At 39.4% G+C, this 17,543-nt stretch overlaps 1 protein-coding gene across 12 annotated transcripts in view; it reads left to right on the top strand.

The window, feature by feature from the left end:
• RAPGEF2 (Rap guanine nucleotide exchange factor 2) overlaps nucleotides 1-13,813 on the top strand; it is a 252,639-nt gene extending 238,826 nt beyond the window's left edge. For 5 of the 12 annotated variants that reach the window (XM_029939328.1, XM_029939324.1, XM_029939391.1 and 2 more), the window contains 10 exons: nucleotides 17-140; nucleotides 753-776; nucleotides 1,783-2,006; nucleotides 3,408-3,614; nucleotides 5,424-5,576; nucleotides 6,339-6,461; nucleotides 7,637-7,862; nucleotides 8,442-9,001; nucleotides 10,702-11,007; nucleotides 11,781-13,813. In XM_029939328.1, the coding sequence (XP_029795188.1) occupies nucleotides 17-140; nucleotides 753-776; nucleotides 1,783-2,006; nucleotides 3,408-3,614; nucleotides 5,424-5,576; nucleotides 6,339-6,461; nucleotides 7,637-7,862; nucleotides 8,442-9,001; nucleotides 10,702-11,007; nucleotides 11,781-11,806 (1,973 nt within the window). In that variant the 3' untranslated portion in view covers nucleotides 11,807-13,813. The remainder of the gene's footprint in view (nucleotides 1-16; nucleotides 141-752; nucleotides 777-1,782; nucleotides 2,007-3,407; nucleotides 3,615-5,423; nucleotides 5,577-6,338; nucleotides 6,462-7,636; nucleotides 7,863-8,441; nucleotides 9,002-10,701; nucleotides 11,008-11,780) is intronic. The other 7 variants (XM_029939363.1, XM_029939354.1, XM_029939414.1 and 4 more) reach the window with 4 other exon arrangements.
• Nucleotides 13,814-17,543: the final 3,730 nt, after the last annotated feature.

Here is a 17,543-nt window from a genome sequence, read left to right as displayed (position 1 = left end):
TCTTTACCAATAATAGGAAATGACTCAAAAGTCGATGGGCTAGTCAATTTTGAGAAGCTAAGGATGATTGCAAAAGAAATTCGTCATGTTGGCCGAATGGCTTCAGTTAACATGGACCCTGCCCTCATGTTCAGGACTCGGTGAGTGTGTCCTCTTCAGTAACACGTGTGGGATTAGAGAAGTTTGGGTTTAGAGGTCTTCTAATAAATGAGACATTCTTGAATATTTACGTTTGTAGCATGTCAGAAATTTTATGAGATTGTGCCGCGAATCCCCTGAGCTCTAATTCAAAATAAATGCTTATTCTGCCTCAGGTGCACTTTTGACTGTCAGGAAAAAGAGTGTGTCCTGCAGAAATTTTTCATCTGACACAAGGCACAACTATTCCTTACTTGTCAGAACACTTATTTGTGGAGCTTAAGACTCATAAATGATAGTATGAACTAAAATACATAAAGAACCCAGACGTTATGGGTTCAGTACCCATGCAGTGGATTTAGTTGCCAGTGTAGTAAAAAAGGATTAATCCAGTGAAGGAGAGGAGTTTTGGGAACAAAAAGTTCAACGTATCTGTCTCTTGAGCCAGAAAAGTATTGCCAGTAAAGTTGTGTGTATAAGGTGATTATGCAGTTTAATGTTTGTGAGCTTCTAGTACTGCTTATCCAGAAGTCTAGTCCTTTCTTTCTGAGCTTGTGATCTTTCTGTCTCTCTTTCTACACCCATGCTTCAATCTCCATGGCTCTCACTTACAGGAAGAAGAAATGGAGGAGTTTGGGGTAAGTGGTGGAGACCTTGCAAACCCACACACAGTTCTTACCCGGCTCATTGCATTGTTTTCTTACCTGCTGTTTTTCCTGATGCTTTGCATTTTCTCTTAACCCTCTTGCTGACTTCATGTTTAATCTGTTGGGGCTTTTGGTTTTGAGGTCATGATCCATGAGAGCTGTGAAATGGTTGATGATTGTTCTGGGGAACTGTAGGCCAGACATACTTCTCAACCTTCAAAAAGATTTTATTTTAATATAATTTGTGTACTTGGAAATGGAGAAAGCCTAATGTGGGGTTAGGGGAGGAAGAACATTAAAAGGAAAAACTGCAATTTAAATACTATTTGCATAGATATTTAAGTAAATATATATAGCATAAAAAATGCCCCAGGGTGTTAAAACTAAATTTTTTACAGCTTAACTAACTACTATTTTCATTCTATAAACCGATACTTTTTAAACATAATTCTTAACAATTCGTGTGCTAGTTTCTATATATATATATATATATATATGTTTACATTTGCATGATCATTTTATTAACAGATTGACCCATATTACTTTAAAAACTCTTTACCTTTAACTCAAGGAACAAGAAAACGATTGTGAACAGTGTATTTAATTTTATTTAAATTTATGTAAAATGTCCTCTTTAGAAGTAAATTTCATGTAAATCTCAATGATTTTTACTGTGTATTGCATGAGCTCCTATATATATAAAACAGTATTTGCTGGCTTCTATGAAAGAACTGCCTTGAATGCTCTGTAGATGAGAAAAGCAGAATTTCCGAGTTGGACTAGAAACATATATATATGTATGTACGTATGATTCTTTTTTAACTTAAAAAATTTTTTTAATCGATATTAGTCCATATTTCTTTGTAATGGTATACTTACCAGAATGAGGCATGTGATCTTCTGAACATAGAATACTTATGTAAGTCTTGGTATGTTTCAAATAGATAAAGGAACCCCATGCTAGAGTGAGCTGCATATCTGCCTTTTCATCTTCCAGGTCTCTCAGCCAGGGTAGTACAAATGCAACAGTGCTAGACGTTGCTCAGACAGGTGGTCATAAAAAGCGGGTACGTCGTAGTTCCTTTCTCAATGCCAAAAAGCTTTATGAAGATGCCCAAATGGCTCGAAAAGTCAAGCAGTACCTGTCCAATTTGGAGCTAGAAATGGATGAGGAGAGTCTTCAGACATTGTCACTGCAGTGTGAGCCAGCAACCAACACATGTGAGTTTTTCCTTAAAGTGGTTGCATAATCGGAAATGCAGATTTGTTTCCTGAGCAGTGGAATGGGTGGTGACAAATGGGACTTAGTGTAGAGGGGTCAGTAGCATCTTGGGGTCATAGTACCCTGTCCCTTAGATGCTGCCGTTGATTCCACGAAGTCCTGCCCGAGGCCAGACCTTCCATCCAACTTGTTTGGTGTGGGGAGGAAGATGACAAAGATTTAGAGTGACTACTGTTTCCGTTGTATCCCTTGTATTCTCACAAAGATACTTAAAGAGATGGGCAACCTGAGAGGGTGAAGAGCCTGCCTTGTCAGAGGGGCCTGTGACTAGGTGTGCTGGCTGCCTTTTACACCCTCAGCCTGACAGCGTCTAGCGCAAGTTCACCCACCACAGGAAGCAGTGGTTCTGCTACACGGTGAATCAAAACGCAGCCTAACGTGTACTTTCCCAGCCTTTAAAAATCTGGCCAGGCTAGAAACGGAGGCAGTTCTCTGTTTATTTGCATCTGCTTTTGTTAAGGTCAAGGCATTTTCCATTTAGGACACTTTGGGTCTTTTATGGGCAGGTTTGAAGATACCCTCTATAGAATTTAAATGTTAGATGATGTGAGAAGATTCAAGTTAGCAGATTTTCCTGGGACACTGAAGAGCTTGTTCTCTGTAGTCGCGTTGGTTTGAGTTCAAATCCTGTTTGTTTCTCAAAGTAGCATCCTCACCTTAGGCAACTTACTTGAGCTCCCTAATCCTTAGCTTCTTTACCTGTAAATGGAGGAAGTATGTCTGTGTCATTGAGATAGTGAGATAACACAGATCTATTATCCAGACAGCATTTTTAATTGCTCTATTAAGTTTGCCTTCTATATGACATGGAATTATATAATCAGTATGATATTCAAGCAGTATTGATTGCTATTAGCTAACATAGATAATTCTACCGTTAGGAGAGAATTTAACAGTGAAAAGATTACAGTTAATACCATTTATTACATAAAAACTAAGCTCATGTTTATCAAGGAATTTTTGACTCCGTTTTGAAAAGTAACTCCTAACAGTTTTCCTATTGTAGATTTTATCATATATTGGTGCTTTTTATATACATACACATAGCATATTGAACTCTCCACATTTTTTTACTTTTATTTTTAATGTGGTATTTAATAGTAAAATCATCATTTGAGATAGCTAGTTTCATAAAGTATATATATTTGCCCTCTCAGGCCTGTTCTCTTCTGTAACTAGGGTAGTCTGCCACCCCCTTCTGTGTCCTTTATGGAGACAATAAGAAAAAGATATGATACACATTTTAGTGTTCTGAAGGGTAGAAAATGCTCATGCAGTTCTGAACTTGTATATAGCTACTAATTTCTGAAATTTCTGTTTTCAAACCAAACAACTAACAGTGCCTAAGAATCCTGGTGACAAAAAGCCTGTCAAGTCTGAGACCTCCCCAGTGGCTCCAAGGGCAGGGTCCCAGCAGAAAGCGCAAGCCCAGCCCCAGCCGCAGCCACCGCCACCACCACATAAAGTCAACCAAGGACTGCAGGTGCCTGCCGTGTCCTTGTACCCCTCCCGGAAGAAGGTCCCTGTAAAGGATCTCCCACCTTTTGGTAGGTGATTCAAATCCTATCCTGTTTTGAGGCTGTTCAGTGTCATGTTTTCAGATTAGGAAAAAATCCTTCTCTTGAATAATTCTAATATACTTGAGCCTGTATTTGATTGTTACCTCTTAATAAAACATTAATGTTCAGAAAGTTAAACTTTACTTTTGCCGGTGGAAGGGACTGTTTATTCTAGAGTATCTCATTTAATCATGCTCATTTGGGGGGTGGGGGTGTGAAATGGGAATGTTAGAATATATTAGTTTTGTCCCTTTATGTAAATGGTACAACAAAGTTATATTTTGTAAAATGTATGGGTTCTTTTTAGTACATATATGTGAAAGGAAATAATGTTAATAAAAGGGAAGAAAGAAAACTTGCAATAGAGTTTACTTAGATAAAGTAGAGTATTGGTGACTGAGCTATTCCTGCCCAGTGACACCCTATCCTTAGGAGGTGGGCAAGAATCTTCTAGTAGGTCCTTCATATACTCTGTCTTTGGCTCTTTCTTCCTAATCAGACCTATATGTCATTTGTTGAATTTGGGACAGAGTAACAAAAGAATACCATTGCTTGACGTTTCTGCTTTAAAATATTTGTACTACTCTCCCTGTCACAAACAACTATAAGTTTCTTTGTCCATCATCTTATTAATATTCATATCTTCCTAAATAACCTGCAACCTGGCTTCTATTTCCTCATTTACACTGACCTTCTTCTATGGAAGTTGGTCAGTCTTTCTTTTAGCTAAATATATCTTATTAGCCAGAGGTGTGGGTGTGCCTGAATATAAAGCACTTTCTGAAGCTCTGTATAATGCTGGTCTTGGAATTTTTTCCCAAATCACAACTATTTATTGATACAGCTTAAGTGTACCTAACATTTTCATGCATGTTTTGTATATTAGCATCCGAATACGTAAATATTGCTTTAAAAGTGGTCTTTAAATAATTGCATTAAAAGAAGATCAGATGTTTACATGAGGTGAAATGAAAGATTAAATCTGTGTTGAATCTCAGCTGAGAGTGCCTCCTAAGAATACTAGAGGTTTTGTAAAATATTTTAATGTGACTCCTCCATTTCTAAAAATAATATAAGGTGATTTCCCCCCGAAAAATTGGCATATGTAATCCTTTTTCTTCTACCCTCATCGTGCTTGATCCTATGCTTGGCACTGGATCGTTCCTTTCTGAAAATCAGCCCCGGGGGTCTGTGACACAGGGCACTTCCGCAGGTTTCCTCTGCCTTCTCTTCCATCTGCTTATTCGATCAGATGTTAACTGCATGGAATTTTTTAGAGCGCTTTTATCCACTTTTCTTACTACTTCTGGTTAGCTCTTGGCTCGTTAGTTTTCTCCCATCATTCCCACTTCTCCTGAGCCAACATATCTGATAATACCAAAATGCCTGTTTTGAGTTCATCAAAATACTCAGACTTGAATTCTAATAGTAAATATTCTTAGCTGTATCACTTTTGTCCTAAATTTGTGCATTTTCAAATCGTTTACTTTTTTCTTCATTGTTGTTTCATGTCAACATATCATTGAATGAAGATGGAGATTAGTTTAAGATTTAGGCTCTAAAGTAAAATATCAGAAGCAGCCTGTTGCTAGCACTCCACCAGGTATCAACCAGAATCCACATCACAGGCACCGCCTGCCTTCTGTAAGCAGACGACTGATACCAGCATGAGTACGAAGGATGTTATTATGAATAGGTTGAAACTAAATGTAATACTAAATCCTACGAAAAGATTTTAGTTATCTATGTGATTTCTTTTTAGTCACAAAAATACATATTTCTTCCTTTCTTTTATAGGCATCTACTCTCCACAAGCTTTAAAGAAAATTCTCTCTTTGTCTGAAGAAGGAAGTCTGGAGCGTCATAAAAAACAAGCAGAGGACACTCTATCAAATGCCTCTTCCCAGCTCTCCTCCCCTCCCACTTCTCCACAGAGCTCTCCAAGGAAAGGTAGAACTAAATTACTTACTCTTTTCCTTTATAGCAGTCTATACATTTCAGCTGCCGTGAATTCCAGCTGTATATATTACATCATTATTGATATTAGAGTCATTTAAAATGATGTCCTATATAATGCCCAATGGACTTTTTCCCTCTTGGTGTATAAATTTGGAAGAATTTTGGTATTTTTTAATGTTATACTTATAGTAAATAGTGTTAAACTATGTAAGGCCTTTTAAAACATACATTTGTTTTTATTGATTGTAATTGTGGAAATAATTTTTATAATACAAGGTATTCTAACTAAATATGATTATATATCATTAATTGCAGAATAGAGGGCTTTAAAAACATAAGAAAACTAATATCTTCCTGATTTATTTTTTCATTGTATTAACACGGGTCTTGATAATCTTTTTTTTGTCGCCATTTTATTTTCCAAGAGATTAAATTTTAGGCAAACTCTCTTCCTTATGTTGATGCTTTCTTATATTAAAATAATAGTAATTTTCTGCTGCATAACCTTCCAAGTTCCTTTCTTTTTCTACCCTTTAACTGAATGGGTATAAACCAGTAATAAATGGCTAAGGCAGTTTTCTGCGGAGGAAGGCCAAAAAGATTAATTAACTGTTAGATTTCACTGACATGACAACTACCTTTTCAGCTTTACTTTTTAGATATTTCAGACATCGATGCATTTTGTGTGCATATCAGTCTCTATTGTCCTTATTAAATGGATACATCTAAATTCTTTTCTCATCCTGTTGTCAGGTGGCAGTGACAATCAGCTGAGATCTTTTGGCTCCGGGCATTTGGACTTAACCAGTTCCTCCTCTTCTCTTGGAAGTGAGAACAGTAACAAGAATAACAATGCACCACGGACCTATGGGATAGGTGGGGTTTATAGAACCAAAAAATGGGGTGGAAAAGAGGAATTTTCTCATTATTAGTTCAGGAAAATGGGAGAATTCCTCTAGATGTCAAGTGCTCCATCCTAGTGATTATTTTTCTAGAGATGTTTTTTTGAGCGGACTGTTCAGGGAAGGCTTTAAATCTTGTCTGTCAGAACTTGCAGTGTCCTCTAAAGAAAGACTTCTCATAGATGAATGCATTAAAATCCTATCAAGACCTGTGCAACTTTTAAAAAATAAATCAGGAATTAATAAGTTACTGAAAGGATGGGGAAGTACTTATAGAAGGTAAATTAGCAACATTTAGGTGTTCTAGATTTAATTTTATTAGGTTAAGTGGCATTGAAAAATTTGCATTGTGTACACATACTCCTATAAAACCAGTATATTCAGTAACATGAGATCTATAGTAATATTGTTTTAAAAAATGAGTACTGAGAAAAAAGACTTGAATTTTTTCATTAAAAATATCAAGACAAGCACCTCTTTGTGACTTTCAAAATTATTTTTATCAACAAAGGAGAGTTAAGGGCCCTTCAGGACATCTGTTTAGACATAGTGATGGTCTAGGGAGGAACTGGAGATTTTGCACAAAACAATTGGCTTTTATGCAATTCATCCAGCGTAATATTAATACTGAAGAACAAATGGCAAAAACCCAAAGATATCTCCTTCAGGTATTATTCTTATATGTCCACTTAAAATTATAAGACAGATACTTCTAGCTGAATATTCTATGCCAGAACGTTCTAAAAATTAAAAACTTCATTGAAGATTACTGACTTTGCAGTTAAATACTTTTAAACTTGATCGTAGTTATTCTTCATAGTTTCTTTTATATAGTATTAACTAATAGTAGTATTTATACCTAAAGGAGCTAAGAATAGTCAAGTAGTGCCATGATTTGTGCAAAATTTCCTAGCGCACATAACAGTGTTTCTTTTTTTTTCTTTAGACTTTAATAAAGCATGTTAAATTTCATTTGAGTAAACATTTACCTTACCTCAGACACCTGGTCTCCACAAGTAAATGGTTTTTCCCTCACTTCAGTGGTGATATCTTTGGCCTACATTTTGGTTTTGCTTCTATTTGGTAGATTTCAGTTTTATGTTGTAAACCTGCGGTGTCTAATCAGTACGGTCATTATTTCCCATGCAGGCTACACTCTGGCTCCCAGTGGCACTGTGGATAATTTCTCAGATTCTGGTCACAGTGAGATTTCTTCACGATCCAGTATTGTCAGCAATTCTTCCTTTGACTCAGTGCCAGTGTCGCTGCACGATGAGAGGCGCCAGAGGCATTCTGTCAGCATTGTGGAGACCAACCTCGGTGTGGGCAGGATGGAAAGGCGGACTCTGATCGAACCCGATCAGTACAGCTTAGGGTGGGCAGTGTTTCTTTAGTGTTCTTTTCCGTTCCTTCTTCCATCCTTTAAAAATGAGTCCCTTGTTCTGGATGTATATTTCTATTATTTTACCTAGCGCCTAAGGAATGTTTTCTCCTCCCAGTTCTAATTTTTTCAATTTCTAGATGATTAAGTTCTGTGCTATTTTTGTCGTATGCACTGCTTTTCAAGTTAACTTTATTCTTTATTGGAATATAGTTGCTCTGTGCTAAAGGCAAAGGGTGGCTTTGAGATGTCCCAGACCCTGTGTATGAGCTGCCTTCCTGAAATCAGATTGTGTTGACTCGTCCTTTAACCTTCTGAGGAAAGGGTTCCTTTATTATCAATATGCAAGTTGTTCTTTCCCCTCTGTATTTATTTCTTGGTAGTGATGAGGTGAGCAAACTGGACGTGGCAGAACCGGCTACGAGAATGCAATTCGGAGGTGCTTTCATGCTCTTCTTGTGATGAAACGAAGCCTCCTTCCCGGGGGGCGGAGAACGCGTATCTTGGTTTTAGATCGCAGGTCTGTTAACAGTCTTGCACTTTTTTCCCTTTTCATTTCTTTCGGCCGCGTAGGTCCTGTGCACCGATGTCTGAGAGCCGAGGCTTGTACGCCACAGCCACGGTGACTTCTTCCCCGAGCACCGAGGAACTTTCCCAAGACCAAGGGGATCGCGCGTCACTCGATGCTGCCGACAGCGGCCGCGGGAGCTGGACGTCGTGCTCAAGCGGCTCGCATGACAATATACAGACCATTCAGCACCAGAGGAGCTGGGAAACACTTCCGTTCGGGCACACTCACTTTGATTATTCAGGGGATCCTGCAGGTTTATGGGCCTCAAGCAGCCATATGGACCAACTTATGTTTTCTGATCACAGCACAAAGTACAACAGGCAGAATCAAAGCAGAGAGAGCCTTGAACAAGCCCAGTCCCGAGCAAGCTGGGCCTCTTCCACAGGATACTGGGGAGAAGACTCAGAAGGTGATACAGGCACAATAAAGCGAAGGGGCGGAAAAGACGTCTCCGTTGAAGCTGAAAGCAGTAGCATCCCCTGCGTGACCACGGAAGAAGCCAAACCTGTTTCTGCGCCGGCCCACGTAACTGTGACGTCGAGTACTGCAAAGGGACTTATCGGTAAGCTTTTTAGAGAGCTTTGTCAGCTCTCACATTTCAAAAGTAACATCATGTGTTCATGGTTCTTTTCCTCATTTTGACCCACGCATTGTTGTCAGGGACTTCCAAATTAGCATTATGGTCAAGATTTTGAAATACCGGTCTTTCAGAGCCCAGGTTCTGTGGTCAGGTACATGCAGAGAGATTCCAACATAATAAACAGTCTGTACATTTTAGCAGTCAGGATCAGCAGATTATCATTATGGATGTTTCCTTATCTTTTAGGCTAAAATTATCAGAAGGATGCCCATTCTGTCTAAAGGAAGAATTTTGTGTAATTGGAGCTGTTTTTAAATGTTCTGTTTTGTTCCTTGAATTCTGCTTAGAACTTGACACTTTGTATGTATATATAAATCTTCCGTTGACTCTTGTTATGCAGACAAATCATGTACTGTGCCCTGTAAAACAAGGGCGGGGTGCTGAGAGGTAACATAAAGGGTAAGAAAATAGGCTACGAATTTGGCAGATTGGGGGTTGAATCCTTGTTTGCCGCTTTACTAGCTCTGTGACTTATGGGCAAGGTGCTAACCCATGCCTGTTTCTTCCTTTGTAGAATGAATTTAATAATTTCTATCAATACAGTTGATGTGGGGATTAAAGGAACTCTATGGAAAGCACTTAGAACTGTGCCTAGGTAGTAATGTATAAGTATTTGAAAGATGTTTTTGCTTTCCTGCTGCTGCTGTTTCTCATATGAAATCTCTCATGTTCCCCCATTCCTATCAGGTTGTATTTTCTATGGCATATTCAACATCTACCTAACTAAAGTATAGGAATAAATTACAGGATACGGAGTGAGAAACTCTATAGTCATTAGAGGCATCATTTTTATTAGTAGGGAAATTGTTACTTTGCCACATAAATAGTCATGGATGGATAACAGTTAATACCTTGTCGTGGGTTACAATTTTTAAAGCACTTTCTATTAACAAACTAATACTTAGAGTTTTTATTGCAAAGACAAAAATGATTTTCATTCCTAATAACTGAATCTATGAAGTTCCAGAAAATAAAACTGTCGTTCTACTTGGCTTCACAGCCGTGTTCTAGGTCATGAACATTAATAGAGGATTTTAAGAGAAATACATACCTTATAGTTTAGAGTTTTTTAAATTTGCATCAATTTTTGCACTACTTTTCCAAATTTAATTCTCTCTTCCAAAGTGAGGTCCACGACCTGAAAGTAACATATGATTGATTTTCTGCCTGCCAAGGTAAAGGCCCAGGTGAGATGGACTGGCCTACCGTACCTACAGGGCAGGGGGAGGAGGGGAAGGGCACTACTGCTGTCTCCCAGGCATAGTACTTAGTACTCGGTGCCTTTCATAATTTCTCTTTGCCTAATCTCTCCAGTAAACCCAAGGGTTAGGTGTTAGCCTTGTTACTATTTTATAGTTAAATGCAAGATCTGAAGTAGTGCATTTAAAGATAAAATGTTTAATAACTTCTCTCACCAATTGTTTTACCCCACAGAGGTAACCATTGTGAATATTTGGTCCAGTTAACATCCATTTCCCCCACCACAATCTCCTGTACCACACAAAATCACATCTGTGACTGCACTGTGTTTTCTGTCTCATTTTTATAATTTATCGTAAGCATGTGTGGCGTAAAATAATCTTCCACGAAATCTGCAATGACCGTAGTTGTCTTCACTGCAGTGCGGAAGGAGGGCAGGTATCGGGAGCCCCCGCCCACCCCTCCAGGCTACATCGGAATCCCCATCACTGACTTCCCAGAAGGACATTCCCATCCAGCCAGGAAACCTCCGGACTACAACGTGGCGCTTCAGAGATCTCGGATGGTCGCCCGACCCACCGACGCGGCGGGGCCCTCACCCGCACAGCAGCCTCAGGGGCCTGCGGCGAGCGGCAGGCCCGGGAACAAACCGCAGTGGCACAAGCCCAACGAGGGTGACCCGCGCCTTGCCCCCTATCAGTCTCAGGGGTTTTCCACCGAGGAGGATGGTATATAGCTTGTTCCCTTACTGTGCCCCAAGCTTTCTGGGGCGTTCGTTTTCTTAACACCTTGGTCAGCTGTGTCTTTAGTCGTAGCTGACACAAAGAACACTTGATATTCAGAGTGTTTGTTCCTGAATGTCTTCCGAAACCCCAAAGACTGCAGAGGGGACTCTTGTAACAAAGTGTGTTATGTGACTAGATTTCCTTAGTGGTTCTCAGAGTCCAAGTACAGCATTCCCACAGAGGACTTTAACGAGTTCCTAACGAAAGTCTGATAAGGAAGCGTCCCTTAGAGCGTCTTTGCTGTCCTTCTATAAGCCGACCCGGCCACGCCGCAGTGAGGGCGACCCAGCTCACCCCATGCCCTTGGTTCACATGTTTTCTTATGCAACTAATCATTATGGAAAGAAGTAAAAGACCAAAAATGAAAATCACTTCTAATCCTGCCTCTTGCAGATAACCATTATTAACATTTTGTTACATATCCTTCTAGATTTATGTGTGAGTGTGTATTATTTAAAGTCCCGTGCTGCAATCAGTAATCATAGGATATTTATATTTTGTACTGTGTATATATGTTTAAAGATATGCATCATCTGTACTTTTTAAAAACTGTAGTATTAATCTTTACTTAGACAAAAAGAGAAACAGATTTTAAGAGAGCTATACTAAAAAAATAGCTATGGTATTTTTATGTAACCTGTCAGTGAAAGTAGTATCGAGTAAGGAAATGACTTGCCTGCCCACTGACTTCTTTTCTCTCCTGGTTGCGTTTGCAGAAGACGAACAAGTATCTGCTGTTTGAGGCACAGGCTTTTCTGGATCCAGAGCGAGCCGCCTACAAGGAGAGCACAAGATGACGTCCCTAGCAGGGGAGCCTTGGAACTCCCACTCTGAGGATGGTGGACCAGTTTGCCTCCTTCCCTGCCTTAAAAGCAGTGTGGGGCTTCTTCTCCCCTTCTTCCTTTCCCCTTTGCATGTGAAATACTGTGAAGAAATTGCCCTGGCACTTTTCAGACTTTGTTGCTTGAAATGCACAGTGCAGCAGTCCTCGCGCGCCCGCTGTTGCTGCCTGCCACACCACCCAGTACCATTCCCGATTCCAAGATCATCACAACAAGATGATTCACTCTGGCTGCACTTCTCAATGCCGGGAAGGATTTTTTAAATCTTCCTTTTAGATTTCAATCCAGTCCTAGCACTTGGTCTCATTGGGAAAATGAGAAAAGCTAGCCATTGAACTACTTGGGGCCTTTAACCCGACAAAGAAGACAAAGAAAAACAATGAAATCCTCTGAGTACAGTGCTTTGTCCACTTGTTTACAATTTTTTTTTTTAATGAATTTAAAGATTGTGTTCAGAGAGTAAATGTTCTATCCATTTAATGATTACAGTATTATTTTTGAACCTTTAAGTAGGGTTGCCAGCCTGGGTTTCTAAAAAACCAAATATGCCGGACAGGGTGTGGTCACACCAAGAAGAGGGAGGACCTGGCGTGGACCGTGTCCTCCTGGCCGCACCCGAGAAGTGCCCTGTCCTGGGAGTAGAAGAAGTTAGCCAGGTCCTTAGATACCAAGACCCCTCATCCCCTCCTTCCCCAGTGGGTGGGGTTCCCTGTAAAACTGTTTGCACATGGCCAGGGGAGGGAAAGAGGACTCTTGCGTCCTGTGTCTGAGCCTTATGGAGTGCAGGGCAGTGTCATTTGAGGGCGTGTCCTGCTCCATCAGATGGATGGCAAACCCCGTTTGTTTTTTAAGTTATGTTTCTTTGATTTTTATTAAATTAGTCTTAGGGATTTTGTTTTGTTTTTTGTTTTTAAAGAGAAACGTTTGTAACTGGATAGCATTGCAGTGACAGCAGCTTGGGATGTCGGAGCTAACGCCAGCTGTTAATACTGCTCTTTCAAGACAGCCTCCCTGTACCGAATCGGCATTAGGGACTAAACGAGCCTTTACCGTGCTAGAAGGACGAAAGCTCAAACACCCGGGTAGGCATGCCAGCCTTTGCGAGGCGGGTTAGTCGCCAAAGACTAACCTGGAAGTGGCTTTGTGGACGCCGCCAGACAGAGAAGGCCTACGTGTAGCAACCACCTGCTCACAGCTGCTATTAACCCTATAATGACTGAAATGACCCCTCCACTCTATTTTTGTGTTGTTTTTGCACAGACTCCGGAAACGTGAAGGCTGCCAATCCGAGTAGTACTCAAATGTGAGGAACTGCTGGTCTTGGATTTTTTTTCCATTAAATTCAGCTGATCATATTGATCAGTAGATAAACGTAAATAGCTTCAAATTTTAAAAGTCAAATTGCAGTGTTTTTTCACTGTATCAAAACAATGTCAGTGCTTTATTTAATAAATCTCTTCTGTATCATGGCATTTGTCTACTTGCTTATATATTACATTGTCAATTATGCATTTGTAATTTTCCATGTAATATGCATTATTTGCCAGTTTTCTTATATAGGCTATGGACCTCATGTGCAGATAGACAGAAACCTAGCTCTACCACAAGTCGCACAAACGTTATCTAAGCGTTAAGTAACTGTAGAACATAGGACTGCTAATCTCAGCTCGCTCTGTGATGTCAAGTGCAGAATGTACAATTAACTGGTGATTTCCTCATACTTTTGATACTACTTGTACCTGTATGTCTTTTAGAAAGACATTGGTGGAGTCTGTATCCCTTTTGTATTTTTAATACAATAATTGTACATATTGGTTATATTTTTGTTGAAGATGGTAGAAATGTACTATGTTTATGCTTCTACATCCAGTTTGTACAAGCTGGAAAATAAATAAGTATAACATAAAGCCTGGTCTCTATCCTTAATGAATCGTGTGTGCTTTTTATTACAGAAGTGTAAAACGGCCTTGGGGGTCTTAACTGCCGGAGCAAGCCCTCAGAAGGTCAAGGAGGTTTAGCCTAGTTAGTACAAAAACTAACCAATGGCCTGTTCTTTTAGGTAGCTTTCTGTTGACTCAAAGATATTAATTAACATTAATATCACAAAGCAAACCACGTTCAGAATTCAATGTTTCTCGAGATTCAGTGAAAAATAATGATGATCCATGTACATTTACAGAGCATTGGTATATTCGCAACTCTTTCTTTTCCAATAAATTTCTCTGTGGGACATATTTTAATTCCCAGAATACATAATGAGAAATAGGGACCTCACAGAACTGTTGTTCAGGATCATGACCACTAAGTTCAAGGTACAATTTAGCCAATGATTTGACACTTCTAATGAGTACATAAAATATCTTTGTTCTGTCTAGGAGTTGTGTTCAGTAAATCTGAGTGATGCTTCCGGCTATCAGAAGGGCACTTATACTTAAAAAGGTAAAATTCAGTTCAGCAGCAGCAACCTATTTAAGTATGTTTTGAAATCAAGGACTCGTGTCTTATCCTCAAGCAGGCATAAATCAGAGTGCTGTCTGCCACTCAGTGGGAAGCCGCGGTGGGAGCACACGGGAGCACACGTACAGAACGTGAGAAAATGTGAGAAAGTCTGAAGAGGAGTCAGGAGCTTAGCCCTGATACTCAAGTGGCCACTGGCCAAACTTAGAAAGCCTCCTGAGGCGTGTGTGCTAGCCATCTTGGCGAGGACATTCTGAGAATCTGGCCATGGAAACTTTTGTGGGATTACAACCAATAGCTTCAAACCTACCTTTCAAAAAACTTAGGCACTATGTATATTTGTGCTGTTACGTGTTTGCCTCTATTCATTATAAAAGCCATTACTTAGGGACACTCTTACCAAAACAACCACATATGCTTTAACGCAGCGCTCTATTTAGATTTGTCATTCAAAAAGCTGAATTTTCTCCAATTTAGCTTGAAAAAATTAATCTGATGCTAACAAGCTCTTCATCCTAACTTTTTGTATTCTGCTAAAAACATAGGAAAATGACTAAGCCACAGTGCCCATTATTAACCCTTTTAGGTTTTAGGTTACCTTTAAATAGGCAAAGACTTGTCTCTGCTTCAGGGTTTCAAGAAATACGTGTTCATCAGATGTAATCAATAGCACTGACCGAGTTTAATCTGTGTCCTGTTAGTAACAGAATTTGGCCAAGTTTTAGGAATGTTGTAGGAAACACTTTGTTGGCAAATATCTGAAGCTCTATACCCTAATCAAAAATGCAACACGGACGCAAGTCTGTTCCCATGCACATGAGTGAAAGCCCTCCAACTATTCTCAGCTTACACCTGTTGTCCCATGGTGGGAAGTATGGAGTGTATGTTCATCTATGCTTTAATATATTTTATTCCAGTTCGCTGATATTATCTCCCTAAATGTTCCTGAATGCTGATGCAAGGTTCTAAGAATGCGTGTATCAACAATGCCTGTTAGGTCTATGTACTAATGTATTAGTGCATTATTACCCTCATTACGCTTCTGGCTCATGTTTTTGTCAGAAATAGGAAGTTCTCTGAGTCCTTGATTCTGTGATCTAATTTTCCTTTAAAAATAGCTTACTCAAAGAATAAGAAAGTGAAGCAAGTTGTTGATGGAGAGGGAAATGATTTCATGAATATTCACAGTGTCAAGAAGAATGTTGAAAGGGGGCATTAACATAGCATTAATGGATAGGACAAACTAGCCGAGCTGACATGACTTTCAAGAGACTTTAAAGTGAATGAGGATTTACCCACCTGAAAGGGAGACAGACACGCCGGAACTGAAAAATAATTTGTGAGTTATACTTTTTCAACATTCACTTTTTGTTTTGCAGGCAGGATAAAATTCCTATGATTCAAATTACACTTACTGCCCAGTTTCTACAATGCCATGATCACATAACAGGAAAATTTATAGAGGTGATCAAAAGATTGCATGCAAGGTTAAAGAATCATAGAAAAGGCTTTGTTTCATGGGCAATCAAAAAGATCTTAACAATTTTCATTGTGGGAAACATTGGGTATAGATCTATTAAAGTAAACCTCAAATCAAATGACCAATTTTATAGAGGAGGGGAAATAATGAAATAAATTCAATCCAGGGTACTTGACACCTCAAAAAAAAAAAACCTAGTTCTATTTTTTCTGTAAGTAGCTCCATGAAATATAAGGAGTTTTGTTAATAATACTATTTGACCTAACACTGAGTAGTTGCCATGCAGTATGGTCTGATGGGACCCAATTAATTAACGGTATAGCAGAATATTTGAGGTAATCCTTAATTTATATAGATTTATAATTTATACAAAACATTCTTTCAGATAAGATTATAAAACTGATGCAGGATTCAGTGTCACATGTAGCATTGAGATGAAAATATGTGCAGTGCTTCCAGATGTGGGAAATGAGCCTATTTCACTCATATTGTGTACTTACTATGCTCTATGCACTTTCTTCTAGATGGTGGATATTTATAGATTTCTCTAATGTGAAATGAGATGTCTTATTTAGTTTTGTTTCTTGCAAAGTGTCTCCCATTTCTCAGGCCTTAGAAGGGAAAACTTACTGACTGATCCTAAGATAATAAATGAATATCTTAGCAAGTCGTCTTGACCACAGCTGGATCAAAGGAGATACCTGTCCTAAGAGGTGCCCACGTAGGCTTGCCAGCAATGTGTAAGGGGGTCCTTGACTAAGCACCGTGACCGGCAGGGGAAGTAACAAACTTGAACTCATCACATTCTCTTTGGGGTATTGCTGTGAGAAGGCAAAAAAGCAAAAGCAATACTCAAATCAGTATGCAGAAGCCATGAGAGGAGTGATGAGTATGCAGAATTCATGAGGACGTAGGGGTCTCTGAAGTCCAGGAAGGGATTAATCAGAGACAGGAGTGGAGGTAAAAGCTTAGTGCAACAGACACCTGTTTCTTAGGGAGCAGCAACCAATGATAGGTCTTCACTGTACCTGAAGAGATTCCCAGTCCCGGAACAACTCCCTCGCAGCGTGGCTCTGTGAACCGGGATGGCCACTCCCATTCTTCGTGTTTCCTTTCCTGATAACTGTTCTTCTCAGCACCTGGAGCAATGCCTGGGCTATGGTAAAGGTTTTTACTGCATGAGTACCTTATCAAGCAGCCTGAAGGGCCCAATTTACACAGATAGATTGGACAATCAAAGTCGGCCAACATGAATTTATTGAGGGGCATCTATAACAGCCCAGGACTAGTAAATATTCAGAAGTAAAATAAAGGACTTTGTTTAAAAAAGTTAATTCTCTCTATTGAGGTATAATTGACAAATAAGTGACTCTAACAAGACTAACAAGGAGTTAAAATTAACTAAAATTGGGGCAACTGGGTGGCTTACTTGGTTAAGTGTCCAACCCTTGGTTTCCACGCAAGTCATGATCTCATGGTTTGTGAGTTCGAGCCCTGAATCGGGCTCTGCGCTGACACCTTAGAGTCTGCTTGGGATTCTCTCTGCACCCCCTCTCCCTCATACGCACATACTCTCTCAAAATATATCAATAAAACTTAAAAAAAAAAAGATTAGCTGAAAGGAACAAAGAAGAAAATACTGTTTGAGAATTAAATTTTGTGTGGCTTCAGCTCAGATAGGCAAAAGATCAATAAAGATG

Source organism: Suricata suricatta, chromosome 1, assembly GCF_006229205.1.
Source record: "Suricata suricatta isolate VVHF042 chromosome 1, meerkat_22Aug2017_6uvM2_HiC, whole genome shotgun sequence".
In the NCBI taxonomy this organism is placed as follows: Eukaryota; Metazoa; Chordata; class Mammalia; order Carnivora; family Herpestidae; genus Suricata; species Suricata suricatta.
Note: the sequence above shows the minus strand (reverse complement) of the source record. Positions and strands in the feature narration are given on the sequence as shown.